Here is a 20,993-nt window from a genome sequence, read left to right on the forward strand (position 1 = left end):
CTGCTTCTAATTTTGTCATGTTGTTTAGCTCACTGAAATACAGATCTGAATTGGTTGAAGTAATAGGTCCTCACGTCACTGAATAATTTACATCTTAAGAGGAAATGCATCTCTGTTTCAACCTCACCTGTCACAGTTTTGTTTCTGTTTGTATCTTCCATTGCTGGTTTATGGTCACTGACCTTATGCCTGGTTAGAATGTTTCTGATTTCTGCCTCTGACAGTCAACGGATTTTCTGCCATTTCATAATCTCTCTAATTTGTTTTGGCTTTTAGTCCATTCTCTCCAGTCTTTCTGATAGATTTCTTCGCATTGTGTGATGATTTGGTTCACTCTGACTTGTGTTTGGTAAGCAGTGCTGTTGTGAGACTTGTTGGGGCGTGTTTGTGTGGACACAGTCTCAACACCAGCTGGCATAAGTGGCTCTTGAGGGATTGAGGGTGTCTTGGGGGGATGGAGCTCCTTTGAATGTTAATTTTGAGCAAGTATCTGCCTAATTCTGCTCGACGGGCATTTGTTGAGTTTTTCTTTGTACACGATAACCAAATCTCCATAAACGTTTCATATATAATAAAGCATGAATGTGAAGAATATGTTTGCAAAGGACAACATTTGTAATCCGATGAGTATTGACCGCCTGCACGATAAAGAGTAACTTGAGCAAAAGTGTAACTGTTTGGGGCTTTTTTAGATTTTTGTTAGCCTCTTTAAATGTATCTGTGTTGATAGTAAGCAATGATTGGAAAGTGTTAGCCTGGATATGATTAGACCCAGTGTTCACTTGCATTTCTGTACAAGTACAAGTACAACCCTGCCATATTAAAATTGATAAAACTGTATGAAGTCGTCTCAAACCTACAGATGAAACTTATTTACCATTAACATTCATATGGATTTTTGTTTCAGGCCTCTAGTCTGGATGATTCACTCTACTTGTCACTCTGTTTTTGGTCTCCACCAACTCCACCAAATGTGGAAATATTTGGCTTTTTATCCGTCAGATCCGTCAGGGAGCACACAGAAAGTTTATCATCTGTTTATTTTCTGCCGCAAACCTTCTGATATAAGACAGAAACCCAGGTTTTAAACCATGAGCATTAGAGTTGTGGTTTTAGTTATTTGTAAATTGCAAATATAACTGAAAATGACTCTTCCAAAAATATATTGGTGCATATACAGGCATCCTTTAGCCTATAATGTGTCCATTAAAATGAGGTATATACTCGTTATGATGCAGAATAATATTCAGGTACAATGAGTTGGAAAAGCAATTCATGGACTTGGTTTTAGAGCAGTAAGTTCCTTTTCTTCAGTTTGGGACATTCTGCCTTTTAGTTTTGTTCCAGAGAGCTGAGCGACCTTACAGCTCTGTGTTGATGCCCCACTCTACATCGTTAAATTGCAATTTTGCTGACACATTGAAGCCATTACCTTGCAAAAGAGTAATTTCATAAAATGTGCCCTCGACTCCTAAACAAAATGGCTGCGCACTGTGCCTGTAAGTTCCAGTTCCCACGCAGATTAGCCTTTAATAATGCAACAGAATAATGACCTGCACGTCCAACTGGGAGAGAAGAAACTTGAACAAACTTTGGATAAGTAAAGCCTGAAAAGTTCCTCTCTCTTCCACACCTGTCCTTATTATCTGCCCTTTCTGTGCCAATTGATTATCCGACATCCCGCAACTATCTCTTCTCGTTATTAAAGAAGTCTGACAGACACCTCTCCTCCTACTCAGCCTGTTCTTCATTCACGGTCACAAGCTGCTCGTTGCTGTCCATCGAGGCCACCGGGCCAAGAGGGTGCATCCAATTCCGTCACTCTGCATGATGAGCGGAGGGAGGGGAAAAACAAAGATAAAAGAGTTGGAGAAACAGGACTGAGGCTCAGCCTAGTTATTTGCAGACTCTCCGTGTGTTACCAGCACTGCAAACGCCATGAAGTGGTGTATCATGAGCTCAATGAACTAGCCTAAATCTTGTGCTCTGTGTAGTTAATTTTGATCCTGAATGTGCGAACACCTCCTCCGTACAAGACAGAAAATTACACTTTTTTTAATTTTGTTTTTTTGTTTTTTTTCACGCCTCAGCCTTTTCCTGGAAATGTGTAAATGTAGAGGATCACCTGTGCAGATCGGCGAGCAGAACAATCAGTCCTCTGTTCGCCGCAACTCCCACATGAGAGAGATATGAACACAGGGAACAGCTACTCATAATGCTTCTGCCATCTGTTCATTTATTAGTCTGGAACACCCATTCTTAGTCCAAGCATTAAAGCTCATTAATATTCATGCAACATTCATAAATGGAAGCGCTGCCCATGGATTTGGGGTATCAGTGTCAGAGACAGGATAGGGGAAGTCACACTAATTGATGATTGATGGCTCTGCCATTAGCGGCAAAGCCTAGGGCTAGAGTTAATGTAGTCCTAAGCTGCACTTTTATAGCTCTGCCACATATTTAGAAAATGTAGCTAATTTGGCATTGCATTTTCTCCGCAACAAAGACAAACACTTTAACGACTTGAGCTGCTTTCATTTCTTGTCTCCTCTTTGTTTCACCTTCTCTGACCTCCAGGTTGCCTGTTTGAAGATGAGCTCTGTACACCCTATGAGTTCTGCGTCAACGGTAAGTCCACCTTCATGTATACATACCTCTTTTTATCATATACAGGACACTTGAAAAGTTTTATCAAGTTTATCCAAAATGAAGTCCATAGTCCAGTCACACAGGCATAAAGACTCGCTGGAGACTACCAACTGCTAAGGAAAGTTGTGTATTACCCAACATGTTGGGAAGTGGTTGGTGGAGACTTGCTGTGGTGACGTGCAGTTTGCATGGAAGATGCTCACTTGTCAAGAGTGCTTGCAAACTGGTTAGTAAAACTGTGAAGAAAGCAATACAAACTGGAATCAGAGGCCGTCAAAGTAAAGGTTGCACCTTTTGAAAAATGTTGGTTCAAGCAAAAAAGCAATACGGGTAACTTTACTTTAAAGGCAAATGCTCTCTTAGTGAGCAGTTGGGAAATGTTTGCAGACAAGTTGGCATCTTCCATGCAAAGTGTGGAACGCAATCACAAAGAGGGTTTTGATGCAGCATCCACTTTGCGACCAATTTAACCCGGCATTCAGTGAGGAAATAGACATTTCATCCCTAATGACTAGAGGTTGCCAGAGGGTTGCCAACCAGTCTATAGGCCTATATGACTGAGACTGTAATTATCATTAAAAATGACCATAAAGCTCTGAAATCAATCATTAAAAAAGGTCTTTAAAAAATGCTCATTTGGGTTTCTCACATCTAATCAAACAAATTGTGGGAGGGAAGCGTGGTTGCAGACAGAACAGACACCTCAATAATCGGCTGGATATTTATCTTTTTATTGGTTTTTGGTAATGTCACTTTAGGTTGGTTGTGGGAGATTCGATATACAAAAGGTCAACAAATAGTCATAGCTCACTAAACTTTGTTTTAAACTGTGTGTGAGAAATTATTTTGACTTTTATATCACAGCTTTTGCTCCATGATTTCTCTTTACGCCTATTTTTTTTCTTTACAGGGAATGAGTACCAGAAAACAAAGGTCTGGTCACTTGATCATAACTGAATCACGGACAAAAATAATACTCTGGTATTCTGATGTGTTTCGGCTTTCCTTATTAAAAGCAGCTTTCTCTAGGCAAGCATGCTCCATATGAAGCTAGTACAGTATTGTGCGTGTCTGTGTTGCAAATTGGACTCTGTTTCAGAGGAGGAGGAAGGAATTCAGACCCCTGGTTTCTTATAATATTAGCTGGTTGTCTGTGGTACGCAATATTATAGGAAATGCAGTCTGCTAACTATAAAGCTCTCAGTACGACGGTGCTGTATCTACACCAATTAGCTGCAACAATAAAATCCAACACTGTAGTTTCCTTCATAAACCAAAACAGAATTGGCCTGTAGACATGGACGCTTGCTCTCTTGGGGGTGGCCCGGGGTGTTGGACACACTGACACTGGCCGTGAATCCCTTGGGTCATGAAAATCCTGATGGAGTGGAGCCTCCATGAGTCAAACTTGTGCCAGCAAATCCTCGTATGGCGATCGCATTGGGATGCCGGGTCAATGCCTTACACTCTTTACTGTGGTAAAATGTCAATTTAACTGCTTGCAATGCAATGGTTAAGTTACTGGTATCTGTCAGCATAACATTGACGTGAATGTCCACATCCAAGATATTCAAGCGAAACGTCGCATTGGAACAAAATGCTATTGGGTCCACCTGTCAGCAGTTTTAATGTTGGTGCTGATCATGAAACTGGAGTTGTGCACCAAGTGAAATTTTGGAGTCATTGCTGTAAGTGCTTGTGTTTTAAATTTTGTAAATGCGAGGTTCACCAAAGTGGAGTTAAAGTCTCAACATCTCCGAACCTGCAGATAAAGCCTTAAGCTATTTTTAATCGCTCACAGATTTATATATAGATAGATGGAGACTGAAGGTCCCGCTCACAGCATTCTTCTTACTTTAGACATACAGCATGAGTCATACTTAAGAAAAGCTTCAAAACTGAATGTGAGCCAGGCTGCAACAATAATACCACACAATATAAACACACAGAAGCTCTCTGATCTCATTCATCTAATGATTGATGCCGGCGTCTTGCTTTCCCCCCTTCCGATTCCGAGGTTTCTCCAAACCACACATGATCTCGACCTCATCTGCAAACCTTCTCGCCATGGAGCACGGACCTGTCTGTCTCAGTGGTTGCCATGACAATGCATCACCGGATGAACAGAGGGGAAATGTCATAGCTTTTCACTGTGTGGCATTCAGGCGGCTCACGCAGCGGGCTGTAATTTTAAAGGGGATTGATAGCGTGTCGATATTGAGGATCGTCTCCGCGGAAAGTCGTCGGGAAAGGTTAATGTATTCAACACAGCAGCAGCAGGAAGTCAGGGAAGGGTCAAACGTGTATGGAGCGGTTTCATGTCCACGTGTTTGTTTTTGTCCTTGCAGGCATAATGATTAAATGCCTGTGCTTTGAGCCTGTTTGTTTGTCTGCACCTTTCAATTACTTTCTGCAGACTCATCCTGAAATCTGTATCACAAACAAGATGAAGGCAACGAGAGGAAGACGAGCACATTCTCAGGCAGCAGAATTATATGCAAAACATGAACTACAGCTAACAGGACACAAAGTATCAAACTGACTATTAATATGCTAATAAGAGGAAGAGGATGAGAATGACCCGAGTTAACATTCGATTTTGAACTTTGTGTATGTCCTCAAATTTTTGTAAACATGATTACGAAGCCAGCGTGCATCATAGATAACTCGTGCATGATCTGATTACATTTTGAAAAAACCTTCCTGCATAGTTTTGCATACTGTTGAAGGAACACTGATTTGAAACTGATGCCAAAACTCCTTCACACTTGAAGCTACCAAGAACAAAATGATACCAAATAATTTAGCATGGAAAACAACTGAATTTACAGTTTACTTGTAACGAAGCTGATTTTTTTGCCTGTGAACAACGTCCTATAAGAGTGATACTGTACATGGGAACTATTGCATATTGACAGTAAACAATCTGATTAATGACAATAAACCACTAGTACTGTAAAGTCACAATATGTGGTCTTTTATCGCAGTAATAAATGGACTGGTAGTTTTTTCTACTCTGCTTGAGTACTCAAACTGCTTTCTTACTACAAGTCTAATTCACCAATTCACACATACGTTCATGCAAGCTCTTTTTTCTAGTATTAAGTGCTTTTAATCTAACTTTGACTATGCATCAGGGACAACACCGGTTTCAATGTCTGGCCCAAGAATACTTTGACATGCTGGCTCGAGGAGCTAGAACACCCTACCTCCATATCCACAGCTGGCCCTCAAAAATGGACATCATGCTGTGACATAACACCTCTTGTTTAAGTAAAGAATGACTTTTAATGCTTTGATACACAGGTCAGGACACTTTATTGGGCCTGCGACTAATTGCTGTTGTCATTATTGATTACTGAGACATTTTCCAGCCCAGTGAGTCATCCAGTGGCTGGTTTTATCCAAGTAACAGATAAAATGCATCCTAATTGTTTTTGCTTTACTTTTCTGTCAGCTAACTAATCAATTAATCAACTGGTTTTTGCACTCTGTGGCAACACTACAAGGGTTCAAAATTAATAATTGTGGCTGCAGTAACCATATACCTGGAGAACAGAGACGTATCATTACAGATTTGTTCAACATTTTACAAAGATGAGACCATTGATGCCACTCATGCCTGCACTATAAATATCAAGCAACAACTAGCATCTATAGTTAGCTTACTTTAGCACAAAACTACACCTAAAATGCCACATAATTGGGTGGGTGTCTGTGATCTCATGCCTCCGGCAATGACCCTCGCAGAACTGCACACTGCTTAGAAGCAGAATCTGCAAAAGATCTTTTATTTTGAAAATCCACCACCAGTTTCTCTAGGGTGCTCCTGTTTTTGACTTCCTGCTCTCATCATCAGTCCCATCTACACTAACATGGCTTCCATAAAATAAAATAAAAACATGACTTTATTTAATACAATGTTAAACTGATGGCTACTACTGCTTCAATCTTCGAGGCCATGAATACCCGAAATCTTTAAAGGGTTGGAAATACTAGTTGGCTGATTGTGTTGACTCTGCACTGAAGTGAAAAAAAAAACTAGATAAAGTTATTTCTAGAAATGCTGAAACACTGTTCTGAGATGTGTGTGTGTGTGTGTATGTGTGTGTGTGTGTGTGTGTGTGTGTGTGTGTGTGTGTGTGTGTGTTTTAAAGGATTGGGATTATCTTCTATTGAGAGGGAGTGGGTAGACTTTGGAAGTTAGCACAAATTGGGAGACCTCCTCCTTGATTTCCATATTAACCCAGTTTCAGAGGAAATGGGGAAAAAGCAGAGAGTACAGAAAATAATATATTAAAAAAAAAAACTTTAATTACACGGCCTGCTTTGGTAAAAGGAAGCAAAATAGAAAAAAAAACTGCTGACACCTTCACAATAAAATACCCCGAGGTAGACAAGAGTGTCTTAGTGTGGATACATAAGAACATGAAGACTCATGAAGAATGTAATGTGGATGATCATTTCTTTGGAAATTTGTCTGTTTGCATCAGCCGCAGCACAGCTTGTGAGTCTGTGTGTGAGAGCGTCATCATGGCAGAATATGATCCCCGAGACACCTCGAGGCAGGAACATCTAAATATGTTTTTGAGTACTTTGGCAGGTGTTCGTGTGTTTGTTTGTATGGAAGTGGACAGATTTGTGACCGGATACGCAAAATTTACCAGGCGTGTGAGTTCAAAATGAAGACCAAATTCAGCCCACGGGTACCGAGTACTCATCTTATCACGTAACAGTTTAGTAATAAACTGTGTACTCACAGGCTAGAGCGTCAGCATGTAGCCGGTGTGATCCCCATGCAAGATTGGCCTCTAGTCGTATTTTCATTTTAGCTTTTATTTATTTATTTTGCCGTGCTCACAGAATCCGTCTCCAACCCAAATGCAATTACTGCGCTGTGCTTGTTCACTGTAGGAAAATATATACAGGCAAAAAAGACTAATGTTAGATTAATGTTGTACCTAATATGCAAGTAATGAAACATTATTTAGTTGCCTCATCGGCACACTCAGTCTTGCTCTGTCATTCTCCATTGGACTCCTGATGAGCAGCATCTACTGCACAGACACATGATGTGTGGGAGTAACTAGGTCTGCCACATCAACTCTTCCTCAGGTCCCCGAAGGAGTAACCTGGTTTATTCTGGGCTGGGCCAACCGTTCTTCACCCGGCCTGTTGCCATGCAGGGTGGCTGAGGGCAGGGAAGGGTTGCATCATTTTATATGTGACTGACTATCGTTTTCAGTGCTTATGAAAACACATTCTTATTTTTGCACTCAAAAGCATGAAAACAGCTCTTTACTAATCAATCTCTATTCATCACGAACATAAGACCCAAAATTTACCGCATCCATAGCAACATATTCACCCCCTTTTAAGCCAAACCTAAACCACTGGTGCAAATGATTGTCTAAACGTTTCAGCTACGCTTTCTTTGATCACACTGAGCTTTAGCATGACAATATTTTATAATTTAACATTAATTTGTCAGCTAAAATCACAATTAACTGCTTCCTTGCAGATTTTATTAACTGTAGCTAGCGAGAGTGAGCTAATATGTGATGAGACTTTAATTTTTTAAAAATTGTTTGTAAAAATATGATATAATAAAAGACTACGACAGGTATCAGCATGCTCACTAGCTAATCTTCCCGTCTTCAAAGAGACCTTGGCGGGTTGAAAAGTCTGTTTGCTGTCAGTTGGTTATTTCTTGCTAAAATTCAAAAATTCCAGCTCAGTTTATTTCCCTCACTTGGTGCAAAAGATGAGGCTAAACCCACCTACTTGTTTAATACTGGAGACAATAAAACGTGAAAGCCATCCACTGAATACCCTAACTTATTTAAAAAGAAGTAAGATTTTGAACAAAGATGCTTCAGTATGAACTGTAGATTAGGTAGATCATTTAATATCCTTAAACATACCATCTGACTTCCTGCCGTCATGTCTCATTTTTAATGCAATGCTTCAAATCTTTACCCTCGTCTTCAGGGAATGCTTTTCTAGACGTTGTTCTAAAAGCATATGTGATTACCCGGGAAATGCATTTTAATTTGATGCAGCTCTCCAAAGTCTGTGGCTTACTGCTATCATAAGCTAGGCTAAAGTACAGCGGATAAGTGCTACATGTTTCCCTCGGGGCACACTATTAAACACTTAACCAACAGTGTGGTATCGATTGGCGGTTATCTTTCCTCCACTCGGGCCAATATTGTCTGAAACATCCAGACTTTATTTCAGATTTAAGCTATTTAGGTGATGCTTCTATTGATCAGCAACAAGTGCAACTGCAGCATAAACACCTTAAGTAACCACTACAAAATCCATCATATCAAAACAATACCAAAAAAAATCTGCAAGGACAGAGAAAGAGCGCCAGAGCTCACGAAGCAAATCCAGGAATAATCAAGTATGAAGTGCCGAGTAAAGTAACTGTAAGTATTAAAAGATGCTACAGCGGTTTAACAAAAGACGCGAGCTCTTCAGGGGAAGGAAAAATGTAATAATAGAGATGATTTATGCCCCACAGCCATATTCAACAGGCGGTATGTTTTGATCTGAAAGTCTGATTTATCTTTATTCATTTCTGTATTTCCATGTGCATTACAGAGCATGCATAAATATAATTATCATTTCAAAGCCACAACTGCCACACAGGAAGCCCAGAATAACCTGTAAACACTTCATTAATCATATCCTGATCACTTTAGCTTTTGTTCCCATACATTGTTCCTTATTTGCAGACTACATCTGGCCGGACTCGGTGCGTTGATCTGAGTCTATTTATTTTCATAACATGAGTTGCGGCGCTAATACACCTGTTCCAATAAATCTTAATTTGTCTCCTGGGTCCGTCTGCCTCATCTTCTGAATGTACAGTCTTTTGGAAATGCTTTGCTGACTGTCAGCTTTAGTGTTTCCTCATGTTATCCAAGAGCATTAGCTTTCACAGTTTAAATAGCTTTAGCAGCAGCCGGGCGTCTCTCTGTCTGTCACAGCGAGAGGAGAGACGTGCCTGGATTTAGAGCGCTTTACCTTTTTCAGCTGAAAATCTTCTTTATTCCTGCCAACGTGCTGCTTATCCAGTCACAGCTTCCCTTGAACATCACTGATTTATGGGATGGTGCATTTGAGGGCTGATCAATTGATTGATTCTGTGACCTACTTTATGTATTATGTATTGGACTTGATTGAGCTTTAATTGCGCTGCAGTCTTGCCACTGCAAGACAGCACATACTGATGTATCGTCAGCTTAATGCTCCCTTAAGCCTCGCAGGAGATGATCAGAAAATCACTGCAAATAGACTTCAGCTGGACGGTTCGGACATTCATAGATCTGTTCCACTCATAGTGACATATTTTAGGAAAATTATTTTGCCGTTTGACTGATTCCCACATGTCAACCCTCTGCATACCAAACACATGCTGGGAACCGCCAGGCCTGGAATTAAAATGTTGTTTTTATCTGTCAAAAAAATAGAAGGAAAGAAAAATGTGTTTTCTTCCAAGCTGTCAGCTACAATAACCATTCCTGCTTGTTTTGATCTCCTCAATATTGTAAATATACTCACTAAAGTGACAGGATAATGCTTTGTGATTCATTGTGCATGTGGCTCTGAATGGCTCGGCACCACCTCGATAGACCAGTCAACTGTTATATTTGCCAAACAAGGATTTCTTTGTTGTTAAACACCTGACTTCTATATTTAATGCACTAAATCACAGTGTGTGTGTGTGTGTTTTCATATCTGGTTGCCATCGGGAATGTCCCTGACAACAGAGAAGGAAGTAACATGTGCCATCACCATGGAAACCAGTGAAGGATGCAGAGCATCAAACATTGAACAGTTTTCCGTCACTTGTTATGTCACCAGCCTCCCTTTATTTCTTGCATAATTGTCACTGATAGTGTAATAACTTATAAAAATATATCACAAAACACTCTTATTTTGGGATCATATCAACTGCGACACCCGAGGGGAAAAAAAAGAGAGGGATTGTTGGCAAAGAGGAAGGAGACAGTTGACGTTCTGTGATGCACACACGTCTGTGATGATCTGAGTCTGTAGGTGGGAAGTTTTCCTCTGCGCCGTTGGAGTTCTCGAAATAACTCCGGAGCGTTGCACCGTGCTGTCTATGCTAATTCACCTCCTCCCACAGGCTTATTCCTGTACAGAGCTGTCATTTAATGATTCACAGGGAAGAGGGGGGGGGAAGCTGGAGAGGGACACACCCGCATCTCGTTAAAACTAAGAATTCAATTTAGAGCATCGTTAGACATCACATTATTATCTTTCACGCAGAATCACTGTAGCCAAAAGAAAACTGCTGTTTCCATTTGCAGCCATTTATATTTGGTGGTATGGCTGTGCTGTAGGACACACCCAATCACTATCCACTTGTATATGGAGAAAGACGGAGTCGAGAGAACCGACACAGAATACTAAACATCTGATTAAGCCAGAGAAGGCATGAAAAGAAGTGAAAAGGAGGTTCTAGGCTGGGGGTGGGTTGTAAAGTGGCTTGCAGTTATGCAGTAACTTCAGACAGGTCCATACAGCTCAAAATATTGAGCCTCATATAAGACTGGATTGCTAATTGGACGTGTAGAACGGTATCAAATGATTGCACCTGAGCATAACTTATTTACCTGAATTAACATTAAGCTTGATCTCCAAAAGAGATGTTTCACTCTTAATGCAGAGAGACATCCACTGATCATGGTCATTTCGGCTTTTAATGATTTCTTGTGATTTCTTCTGTTTCCTGCGTACAGTAGCTCAATCTTTGTCTCGTCTGACCATATGTGTCCCAGTGTATGTTACAGGAAATCCAAAATAAATTCAAATTTGTGCACCCAGTTCTTGTTTCTAAAGTCATTAAATGTACAATTATTCCACCCTGGAAAAAGAAAAAGCTAAGGAAACTTCTGACTACCGTCTGTGATTGAAAAATATATCATAAATCGTTTGATTTGCACTTGTCTGTTTTCAGAACCCTAGGGAGAGAGTTGCAGTATGTAGTGGACATCAGTTTTTGCGTATTCTTTGTTTCCCGATGTGTCATTAAATATCACTCATAGCATTGATGTTTGCTGTCATTGTCCGACATCTTGGGGCTAATTAATGGGAAGCTGTGGTGCATGGCCAAGTGCTGATTCACATCATTAAATCACAGCTAATCACAGCGGCATCCCTTACACATACTCTCACGTGGCAGCATAGATGATTGCACACATATGAGTGCACGCTCGTGGAGGAAGTAGCTCAGATTGAAACTGCAGGATTCATCTCCAGAGATCTTCTTAGACTTTCATTTAGTGAGTTTAGCAAACAAGACGCATGGATTTATCTTCCAAGCTGAGAGAAGTTGACAACACGGGTCATTTATATTCTAGGCCTTGCATCTACACACTCCCTCCTGACCCCCGGAGCCTCGGCATCTTTCAGAGGTCTACACCATCCATTGAATTATGGGGCTGATAGGGGCTCTGTGGCGTGGGTTGCCTAGCAACTTGTATTGAGTGAGGCAGGAGGCCTGCTGATAGGGAGATTACTGGGGTTCCCGATAAAGTCCTTCCTGCCATGAACGCCGGCTTATCGTGGTGCTGTCGGAGGAAAAAATGTCAGCTATTAGCTCCCCAAAAACAGGAAATCAGAGGTATGAGGCACGGCAGGTGCCTCACATAAATATAACATTTCACCTTTACATCATCAAAGCCACAAAAAAGGGGCTGTAAAATTGTGTGTGTGCGTTTGTTTCTCACTTTAAGCTGTAAAAAGAAAAAACACTCATGAACCTGTTTTCACCATTTTCCTCTGTAGATGGAGTGTTTGGAAGGTGCCAAGAACTGGCTGGTGCAGACCTGCACACGTACGATATTTCTTCGTCTGCTCTGCAACGTCTCAGGATCCTCCTCCAGAAACTGGCTCACAGAGGTACAAACAGCCTGTCCATCTTTGTCCAACTTTCTTTTTGTCTCTTCGGCATCAGTCGCAGCAAATGCCTGTCAACTGCCATGGTGCAACGCAAGCCAAATAAGCCAAGCTGTCTCTTTGGCTAGGCGCAGCGCACCACCAGAGAGCTAGAACAGGTCATTTGACTCATATCAGGCTATTGTTGTGCCCCCATCGCCTAACTCTGGCAGCCAATCAGACCAGCACGTATGCCGCTCAGACATTTAAAGCTAATTTTGTGGATGAAAGGCTGTGAGGTGTGCAGTGTAATCACTTCAGACAGTGTGTACTGCTCACTCACTGGCAGCTGGCAGTGATTTTTTTTATATATATATATTTTTTATGGCTATACATCTTCAGAGATATATTACATAAGAACTAACTATATGTGCATCTAATTTAGATGGAAATCAGTAGGAATTCCAAATATCTGTTTCTTGTTTCCTAACATGGAGACATGCCAGCATTCCTTTGGATTTTGTATAATCAGTGCATCTAATGTGGGAAAATTGATATTCATGTCTTATACTAGTTGTGGGGAACAAAGTCTTCTCTTGCTGATACAGTGTGAACGCCAGCGCTAATTAGGAAGCATGAATCAGAGGGGAAAAAATAGCTTAAATTCTGTGTACAATGGAAAATATGAAGCAAACGATAGTATTTCATTTCATGGGCCTGTGATTTAATAATTTAATAGCATGTTTCCTGGAAGCAAATATGTAATTTGGTACTCATTATAAGTATAAATGTAGACACAACATGTTCAGGCAGTACGTTCCTAATTAATTACATCCAATTAAATGCCTGAGCGTGTGCACAGCAGGTCAGATGAACATGCAAAAAGAGGAAACATGTCTACAATTCAGCATAGACGGGAACGTTCATTATAAACTCGTTAAAATGAATAGGTACCAAGAAAATACATGTTTGTAACTGCAGCTATGACCCACCAGGGGGCAGTAGACACCTTTAACACAGACCGTGACCGGCCGCTCAGCCCTCCAAGCGTAATTGGCTTTGCAGGCCACTCTGAGCTTAATATCTTTTAACAGGCGTAAACCAGTGTTGAAAATCATTAAGAGTAAGCAGCCGGCCAGAGAAAATCAAAAAAAGAAAGAAAAAAAAAGAGGGAGAAAATGGAGTGATGAATATTAAGCTAGGCGAGACCACACATTTATTCTAATTACTGCTTAGAAATAAACAAATGAGAGCGAGGTGGATGAGAAGAGATCCGGTGTGTAAATGTTTTTTTTTCTGCTCTGTTTTAAGAGGTGTTTAACTCTTCAGATGGTTTTCATTATGAGACTTCTTCGGTGACCTTGTATTTTAAGACTCCCGACACCACAAACATGACATCATCACTTTGAAACATGCTCGCCCATTCTGTCTCGTAGAATTACATCCACAGACACGGAGCATTATCTTCGGATGAGTCCACAATGCACTGTTAATGCTCGGTGGCACGTTATTCTTATCAGCTCAACAGCTATTGAAGTGTCATCTTTGAGACATCGGGGACCCTTTTTGAGGCTAGACGGGGTTATAGAGACCATTGTACTGTAACCCAAATTGAAGAGATGAAGGGGAGGGAAAAAAAACATCAATGGAATCGATTTACAATCCTCTTTATCTTGCAGGTAGAAATCACACAATCTCTGCTCAATGCACAACACCAATGTCATTCAGATCAATAGAAACTGACCCTTGTACAAAAGGGCTTGGGTTGTCTGGATGTGCCCCCATTGGCAGAGCACATTGTCTGGTATTAAATTTTCACCACAATACCTCTTGAATGCAAGACGCTGTCATCCAGCTGCAAATGACTTTTATATTACACGTCATCTAAAGCTTAGTTAGTATTCACCGTGCACAGCTGCAGTCTTCCTACACATTTCATATAGCTAGACTGCTGTCATACAGCTTTGGGATCATTACGGCTCTGCTAAATATGTGTGCTGCTGTAGCCTTGGATTGTGTGACTATACACACAGGAGCTAATTCAGTTACTGCAGCGATTTGAATTTGATGTTCAATATATTCAAATGATGAAGTATTTAATTGACCGTTCTCTAAAGCCCTCACTGGAACAGCAATTTTCCAATCACAGCAGTGCTTTCCCTACTTTGTGGAGGGCAGTGGGTTCTCCTGTGTTTTTTGTGTCATGTTATATTCTGTCCTCTCCTCTGGTCTCTGTTTCACCGGGTGATGGGAGTGGCTAACAAAGCAGATGAACTGAAGGTAAGGTCACAGAGAGAGTGCAATAAAGTTCTCCCAGTAGAAGTTAAGAGAAATAAATTAGCAAAATTAGGTGCATCGGACAACTTCTAGAACTCAACCCATAAACTTGACCACTATCTCTTTTGTGGTCGTCTGCTTTTGATGCCTGATTTATGCCACTGCAGATGTGTCCTGTCGTTTACAAAGGTATTTGTCTGCGGAGAGTCTACAGAGAGGAGTTTTCAACCACTGCAGACAGATAGGCAGTCCAAAACTGCCCATCTATCTGCCCACGCGCTACCATCACTGGACCATAATTTCCCCATTAACCGCTACACTGCTCGCAGTGCTTCTGCCCTCGCCACATATACTGCTTTTGTAATCCACATCTCCTCTGTAACAGCAATGCTGAAATTTTAGTTATATTTTGGAAAGGAGGAAGACGTTGTAGAGAGCCAAATCTGGGCAGTAGAGCAGATGGTGGGTGATGACTGTGTTGCTGTGGCCAGAAAAACTCATGCCTTTTAACTATGCTGTGAGCGGGCGCACAAATGCATCGAAGTTCAGGTCGTTTGTACTCAGATGTTTTGAGATGTCCACATTGCCAGTGTAATGGTGGGGGAATCCATTTAATCTGGGAAAAACAACAAGCAATCTCCTGGTTGTGCTCCTTACCTGATGCTCATTCTTCATGACTTCTGTTTGCTTTCTGTCCCAAGGCCCAGCTATCATCACCTACGATAATCCGTGGCATAAAACATGGGTTAGTTTAACATAAAAGTTGATACAAGTTTGTAGGCCATGGTATTATGAATACGCGCACATGTGCAGGTGAAGCCAAAACTGGACCAAGGAGCTAGCTAAAGAACAAAGGAGTTCTCCAAGGAGCACAGGACCTTGAAGGGCGGAGAAGGTTTTGCTTTGTTATTAAAGGTGCTGTTACAAAAATTTTGACTGCAACTCATACCTGGGTCTTTTAAACAATCTCTGCCTGAGTCTACCGAAATTCCTGAAGATGCTAGAAGCTCAGTGTCGATAGCGAGCTACTAGCCCTGGCTAGAGCGAGTGTAGCTATACTTTTACCTCATTCATTTACAGACATAGCAACCGTAGCTATGGAGGAGGAGGGACTTAGCAAGCAGTTGTGCTCCTAGAAGGTGAGTACAGTTCATACTAGGTCCAGATCAGTTTTTATGCTTTCGAGCGCCACAAGTTAAACATCAGAAAGAATTATGTCAGAATGCAAGACTGGTAATATAAAGTTGATGGAGCATATCAAACTGCAGTAACCTAAAGTTGATTGATTTCGTGACCCTCTGTAGAGCAGCACATAGTCTCATACAGACAAGTCAAATAAGATGATGCACTGTGACAGTTGCATTAGTTCTATTGACAGGAATCATCGGTCAGGGAGACTCAGTGACCATAAACTGACATCGTGTCCCTCCAGCGGTACGGAAACAACAGGTTACTCGTGGTCCTGCTTCGGATCCTGCGCAAACCTGCTTTCCTTTACAAACAAGCAACTAAAACTGCTGTTGTTGTTCACCATGTTCCACTCTGTCTGTTCCTTCACAGCCTAGCTAGATAGCAGCAGGGAGAAAAGATACACTTACAGGCTAATGTGCTGTATGAAAACTGGAGTTGTTATAAGGAAAACACGGGGGATCTACTCAATCATTCAGTGTGACTCTGGCTACTTTCTGCTGCAGGCTTTGACTCAGAGCAAATTATTTGCTGCAGTTTAACTACACGTCTTTGCACTCTTGTACTGTAGATGTTCTATGCACCATATAAACATATATTGGCATTTAACTGGGACGAGAATAGCTAAATCTAGGTGGGGCTGGAGCTTTTACGCTTTCATTAAATTTTATTTATTGAGGTGTGAGAGTACTGAGTTCTGAGTACTAACATGAACCCCACAGCAAATGCAGCAGTATGTTACAAATGGCACTCATACAGCATGTGCATTCATATAACAGAGCCTACATTGATTTAATGCACTTGTCAAATTCAGATTGACACATTTCACATTTCGACTAATTAAACAGAACTTGCTGCTAAGTAATTCAAGCTCTTTTCTATGAATGCCTTTAAATCAGTTAGTGCAAAGAAGTGAAGGAAAGGGAAAAATCTGCATTTCAAAAAAAGAAAAAACACCACATGAAACAACAAGTCATGTAGACAGGATCCCATCTAATAGGCTTTGAATATTTAGGAGCCCCCCACACACTCCCTCTCCCTCTGTCACACAGAAAACAGACAGGAGGCCAACAGAAATATCTTGCTTGTTTGAAAGCTGTTGCACTAATGGCAAGGCGTTAATTAACTGAGGCATTTGCCTGAGACGGGATGCTATCCTTAACAGGCGAAAAGCGGCAGCACTTGATGATGGAACCTGCTCTTTCTCTGGACTTACAGATGAATTTGCATGACATTTAGCTCCTCAGTGCCAGGATAATCAGCGGAGAGGTTGATTGAGAGGAGCCCAACCGTAAAGGCCCCACCACTTTTCTCCCTGACTTTTTTTCTTTTATAAAATGGCTCATTTTGATTCTGTAATTTGTGCCGGCATACTTTTTTCCTCAAGTGGGGCCCATCGCACGCAGACAAAACACTGGTATGTATGGAAATGAACGCATTCCCCAGGAGACAGAGGGGATAGAGGTGTCACAGTCGATGAAGCCGGCCTCATCCTGTTGCGGCGCCATTGCGCATTTACCACTTGAACCTATTTAACTGGCTACAGTAAACTGCAGGTGCCATATGGATCCTTTAGGGCTGAAGCCAGGCCCGATCCTCCCATCGCCCGCTGATGATGGCATAAATGATGATCACCACTGTAATATATAGCAAGTATACACCACACTGCGTAAGCCACGGGTAGTTAACTGTCATTGTTGTACGGATGGATGGCTGAGCTGCGTTCCAGAACAGTGACAACATACGCTGCTTTGTGCTCCATTCACTGCTGCCAAGAATGACTAGAGGCATCTGTAGCTACTCTGCATTGCTCAGATCCTCATCTGGTGCTTATGAATATCTATGAGAATATCCAGCGTGTATGGGTGAGAAACCCGGCTAATGAAGACATTCTGCAGTGTTGAAACGCTCATTCCTTCACAGATTTCTACTTCACAGTCTGTTTCCTTATTAAACCCAAGAGCAGCATTGGATTCTTTAGGTAGAAACCTCTTTAGAGTCTGGTAAAAAAAAAGTTAGCTGTGTGGCAGCAATTAATTGATTCTCATTGTAAAACACTCTTACTCTGCAATCGCCGTGTCGTCTGTGTGTTCTTGTTTTTAAAATATAATATGGTTGGTGTTTCGTCGCTCTCCGCCAGTGGAATCCTGTGTCTCTTGGCTCATTGGGAATGGGGCCATGTTTTGGGTATCTTTTTTGCTTGGGTAGCTCCATCTGGTCTTGGCACCACTGTGCTTTGCCCCTGCCCAGGAGTTCTGCATCCCAACTATGTGTTGGCAATTAGCAAGGATGTTGGCACGGCGTCAGGCCACTGTGTGACATTCTCCCCGGGCTTGTTGATGGGCTGTGCTGTGCGCGCATATGTGTGTGTGCGTGTCCGTACATGTATGTGCAGACATGTGTCCCTACATGTGTGCACGTGTAGTCATGTCTTCAGTTTAGCTTGTCATAATTTTGGACTTCCTCTGTTCTTTCATCCTTTATCCTTGCTGTTTTGTACCATAATGTTTACTCTGCAATGCTGAGAGAACTACAGTATAACACTTTCTCTGAAGTCTTGTACAGTTGAATAGTTCTCCGTGCTGAACAGCAGAACAGTGTAAGCAACAATATAATAAAACTATCATATTTTAATATTACTTCTTTTTCGTTTTTCTTTTTTTTTCTACAGGTTTGACATGGCAGGATGACATCACTCAGCAGGTCATCTCCAGAGAGCTCTCCAAATTGAAAAACATCCCCCTCCACCATCAAGCCACCCCTCCAAGCCTCCTGACCACCTACAGCAGCTCCAGAGACAGGAAACTGAGGCCTGGACAAGATGAGTTGACTAGAAACCTTCATAAGTACCTGACGGGACTGGGCTTCCTGCCGCGGGCTGAAATAGATGGACAACCTGGAGTCCAACATGAGGTGGCCAATATTCAAGTGAGAATCCAGCACTGAGTAAATGTGTAGGAGCCGCTGGGCATCTAAGTGAAATGAACAGTAACAAACACATAAAAATGACCCAAAAAAGCAGAAGGGCTGAAAAAAGGCTTGTGGTAGGATAATGTTAAAGTTAATTGTAACATTTTGCAGAACCTTACATGACAGGTTGATAACGTATGGTGGGAAAGGCATTTAAGAAGCAACTGGATCTAAATGATTGAAAAATGATGAAGAAGGAAGTAGTGTCAGGACTAAAGGTCAGGTTGTCTGCCATTTAATGTGTTTCAATCTAGTCCTTCAACTTTATGGCAGGGACATACTAAACTGAAATATGCTTTAATGGCTCATGTAAAAGTAGGTGCAACATTAAGGTTAGGATTTAGGAATCCATATCGTCCAAGTAAACATAAAGCGTCACATATTCTTGGCTAAATTATAGAAGGGCCTCTTCCCACTTCTTTTGACAAAGTGTCAGTATTCTCCTTCTGCTGGGGTCGCCCTCTTGTCTTTACTTTGCCTTTGTTTCTTGCTTTCTGTCTTCGCTTCCTCTCCCACTGAGCTGGGAGCCTTTTTATACAAAGATCTTCCATCGCCTCTTTACATTATTCAGTCCTTATATTTCGGGTGGAACCCGGGCTTTGTGTGAAATGTGCTCCGCATCCTTCATAGCCGAGCTGATTCCTGCTGCTGTGTCAGTGCAGCCATAATGCAAAGTTGAAGAGTTCAGGACCTTCCTTATTGATGAAATGAGCTCCTTTGTTGTGTGGTGTGATGGAAAAAGGCAAACATGGTTAGCATGAATGGCAGAGCAGCCCCCATCTTGCTGTGCTAATGCCATTATAACCTCTCAGTACGGCGGGGTTGGAAAGACTGACATTTTCTCTATATACATTTGAAGGACGGAAAATGGCAAGGGAGATAGCTAGTATTAGTGCAAAAGCAACATGGATAATGATGCTGTTCAGTGGAATGGATATACTGTATGCTGAATTGAAGCGTGGGCTCTTATGATTCACACGAGAGGAATTATTTTTCTTCCTCTCTTAGAGCACAATCACACATTTTGGTGCCAATATTAATAACAGCTACAATACCAAATGGTTAAAATGCCTCTAAACATCTTTGTATCATTTTAATGTAAATACATTATTCATCATGTGTCAAATATATACTCATATGACGAACTTTTAAATCAGATGACTCAGTTTTTTCTCTCTCTTTAGATAAGGCATTGCTGCTACCTCTCAGATAGAGGGGGTATATTTTTTTAAAGTTTGTTGTGTGCTGTGGAAATGCATGAAATTACTCTTTGAGTGACACTATCTCATCTATGATTTCCATAATGCAATTTCCAAGAGCAGTTGTCTTTGATCTGGATTCCACATTCATATCCTGTTCCGTCTCGTCGAGCTAAGGTTGCTTCTCTTTTTATACTGAAGCCTGTCACAACAATGCTGACCCAGTACAACCCATTTCAATGTTGTCACAAAGAAAAAATACTAGGTTATACTTATCATATGACTGATATGTCGCAACAAACTCTACAGCCATGCTAGCAGTTTCACAAGCTTGTATTTAAGCATGCTAACAGTGATAGCATAGTGACATGGCTTCAAATCATCATACTCCATACATTAAGGGCTAAAGCTAATAATACTTTTAGCAAGATGAAAAGATTTATAATTCTTTATGTCTAAGCACTATTTTAACACCCAGTGTGTAGGTTAGCTAGTACAAAGATAATGCTAGTTAAGCTAACACATAACTAGCATTAAAAAGACACTTTTCTAATTACATACAGCCGTACAGAAATATTGCTTAAAGCTTGTCCATCTTTAACCTTAAAAAGCTACATGGTCTTAGCTTTAGCTTAACTTCGAGAAATATATAACCCTACAGCCGACATTTGGAAGTTATAGTTTGTCTGCTGCAGGCTATCCAGTTTTGTCTCCTTAAAGTTTTTCAGTTTGAAAAACTTTTTCAGCTTGTACAATAAATAATTCTGGATAATTTACCCTGTTAGCGCCTCTCAG

General features: G+C 41.2%; 1 protein-coding gene across 2 annotated transcripts in view; it reads left to right on the forward strand.

Moving 5' to 3' along the window:
* ptprn2 (protein tyrosine phosphatase receptor type N2) overlaps nucleotides 1-20,993 on the forward strand; it is a 146,903-nt gene that overhangs the window by 15,986 nt on the left and 109,924 nt on the right. Inside the window, exons 2-4 of one of the 2 annotated variants that reach the window (XM_005912387.3) lie at nucleotides 2,578-2,628; nucleotides 12,475-12,588; nucleotides 18,701-18,942. In XM_005912387.3, coding sequence (XP_005912449.1) covers nucleotides 2,578-2,628; nucleotides 12,475-12,588; nucleotides 18,701-18,942 — 407 coding nt within the window. Of the gene's footprint in view, nucleotides 1-2,577; nucleotides 2,629-12,474; nucleotides 12,589-18,700; nucleotides 18,958-20,993 lie in introns of both variants that reach the window. The other variant, XM_014330314.2, reaches the window with a different exon arrangement.

Source organism: Haplochromis burtoni, unplaced genomic scaffold (assembly GCF_018398535.1).
Source record: "Haplochromis burtoni strain Fernald_Lab_line unplaced genomic scaffold, NCSU_Asbu1 Contig_1, whole genome shotgun sequence".
In the NCBI taxonomy this organism is placed as follows: domain Eukaryota; kingdom Metazoa; phylum Chordata; class Actinopteri; order Cichliformes; family Cichlidae; genus Haplochromis; species Haplochromis burtoni.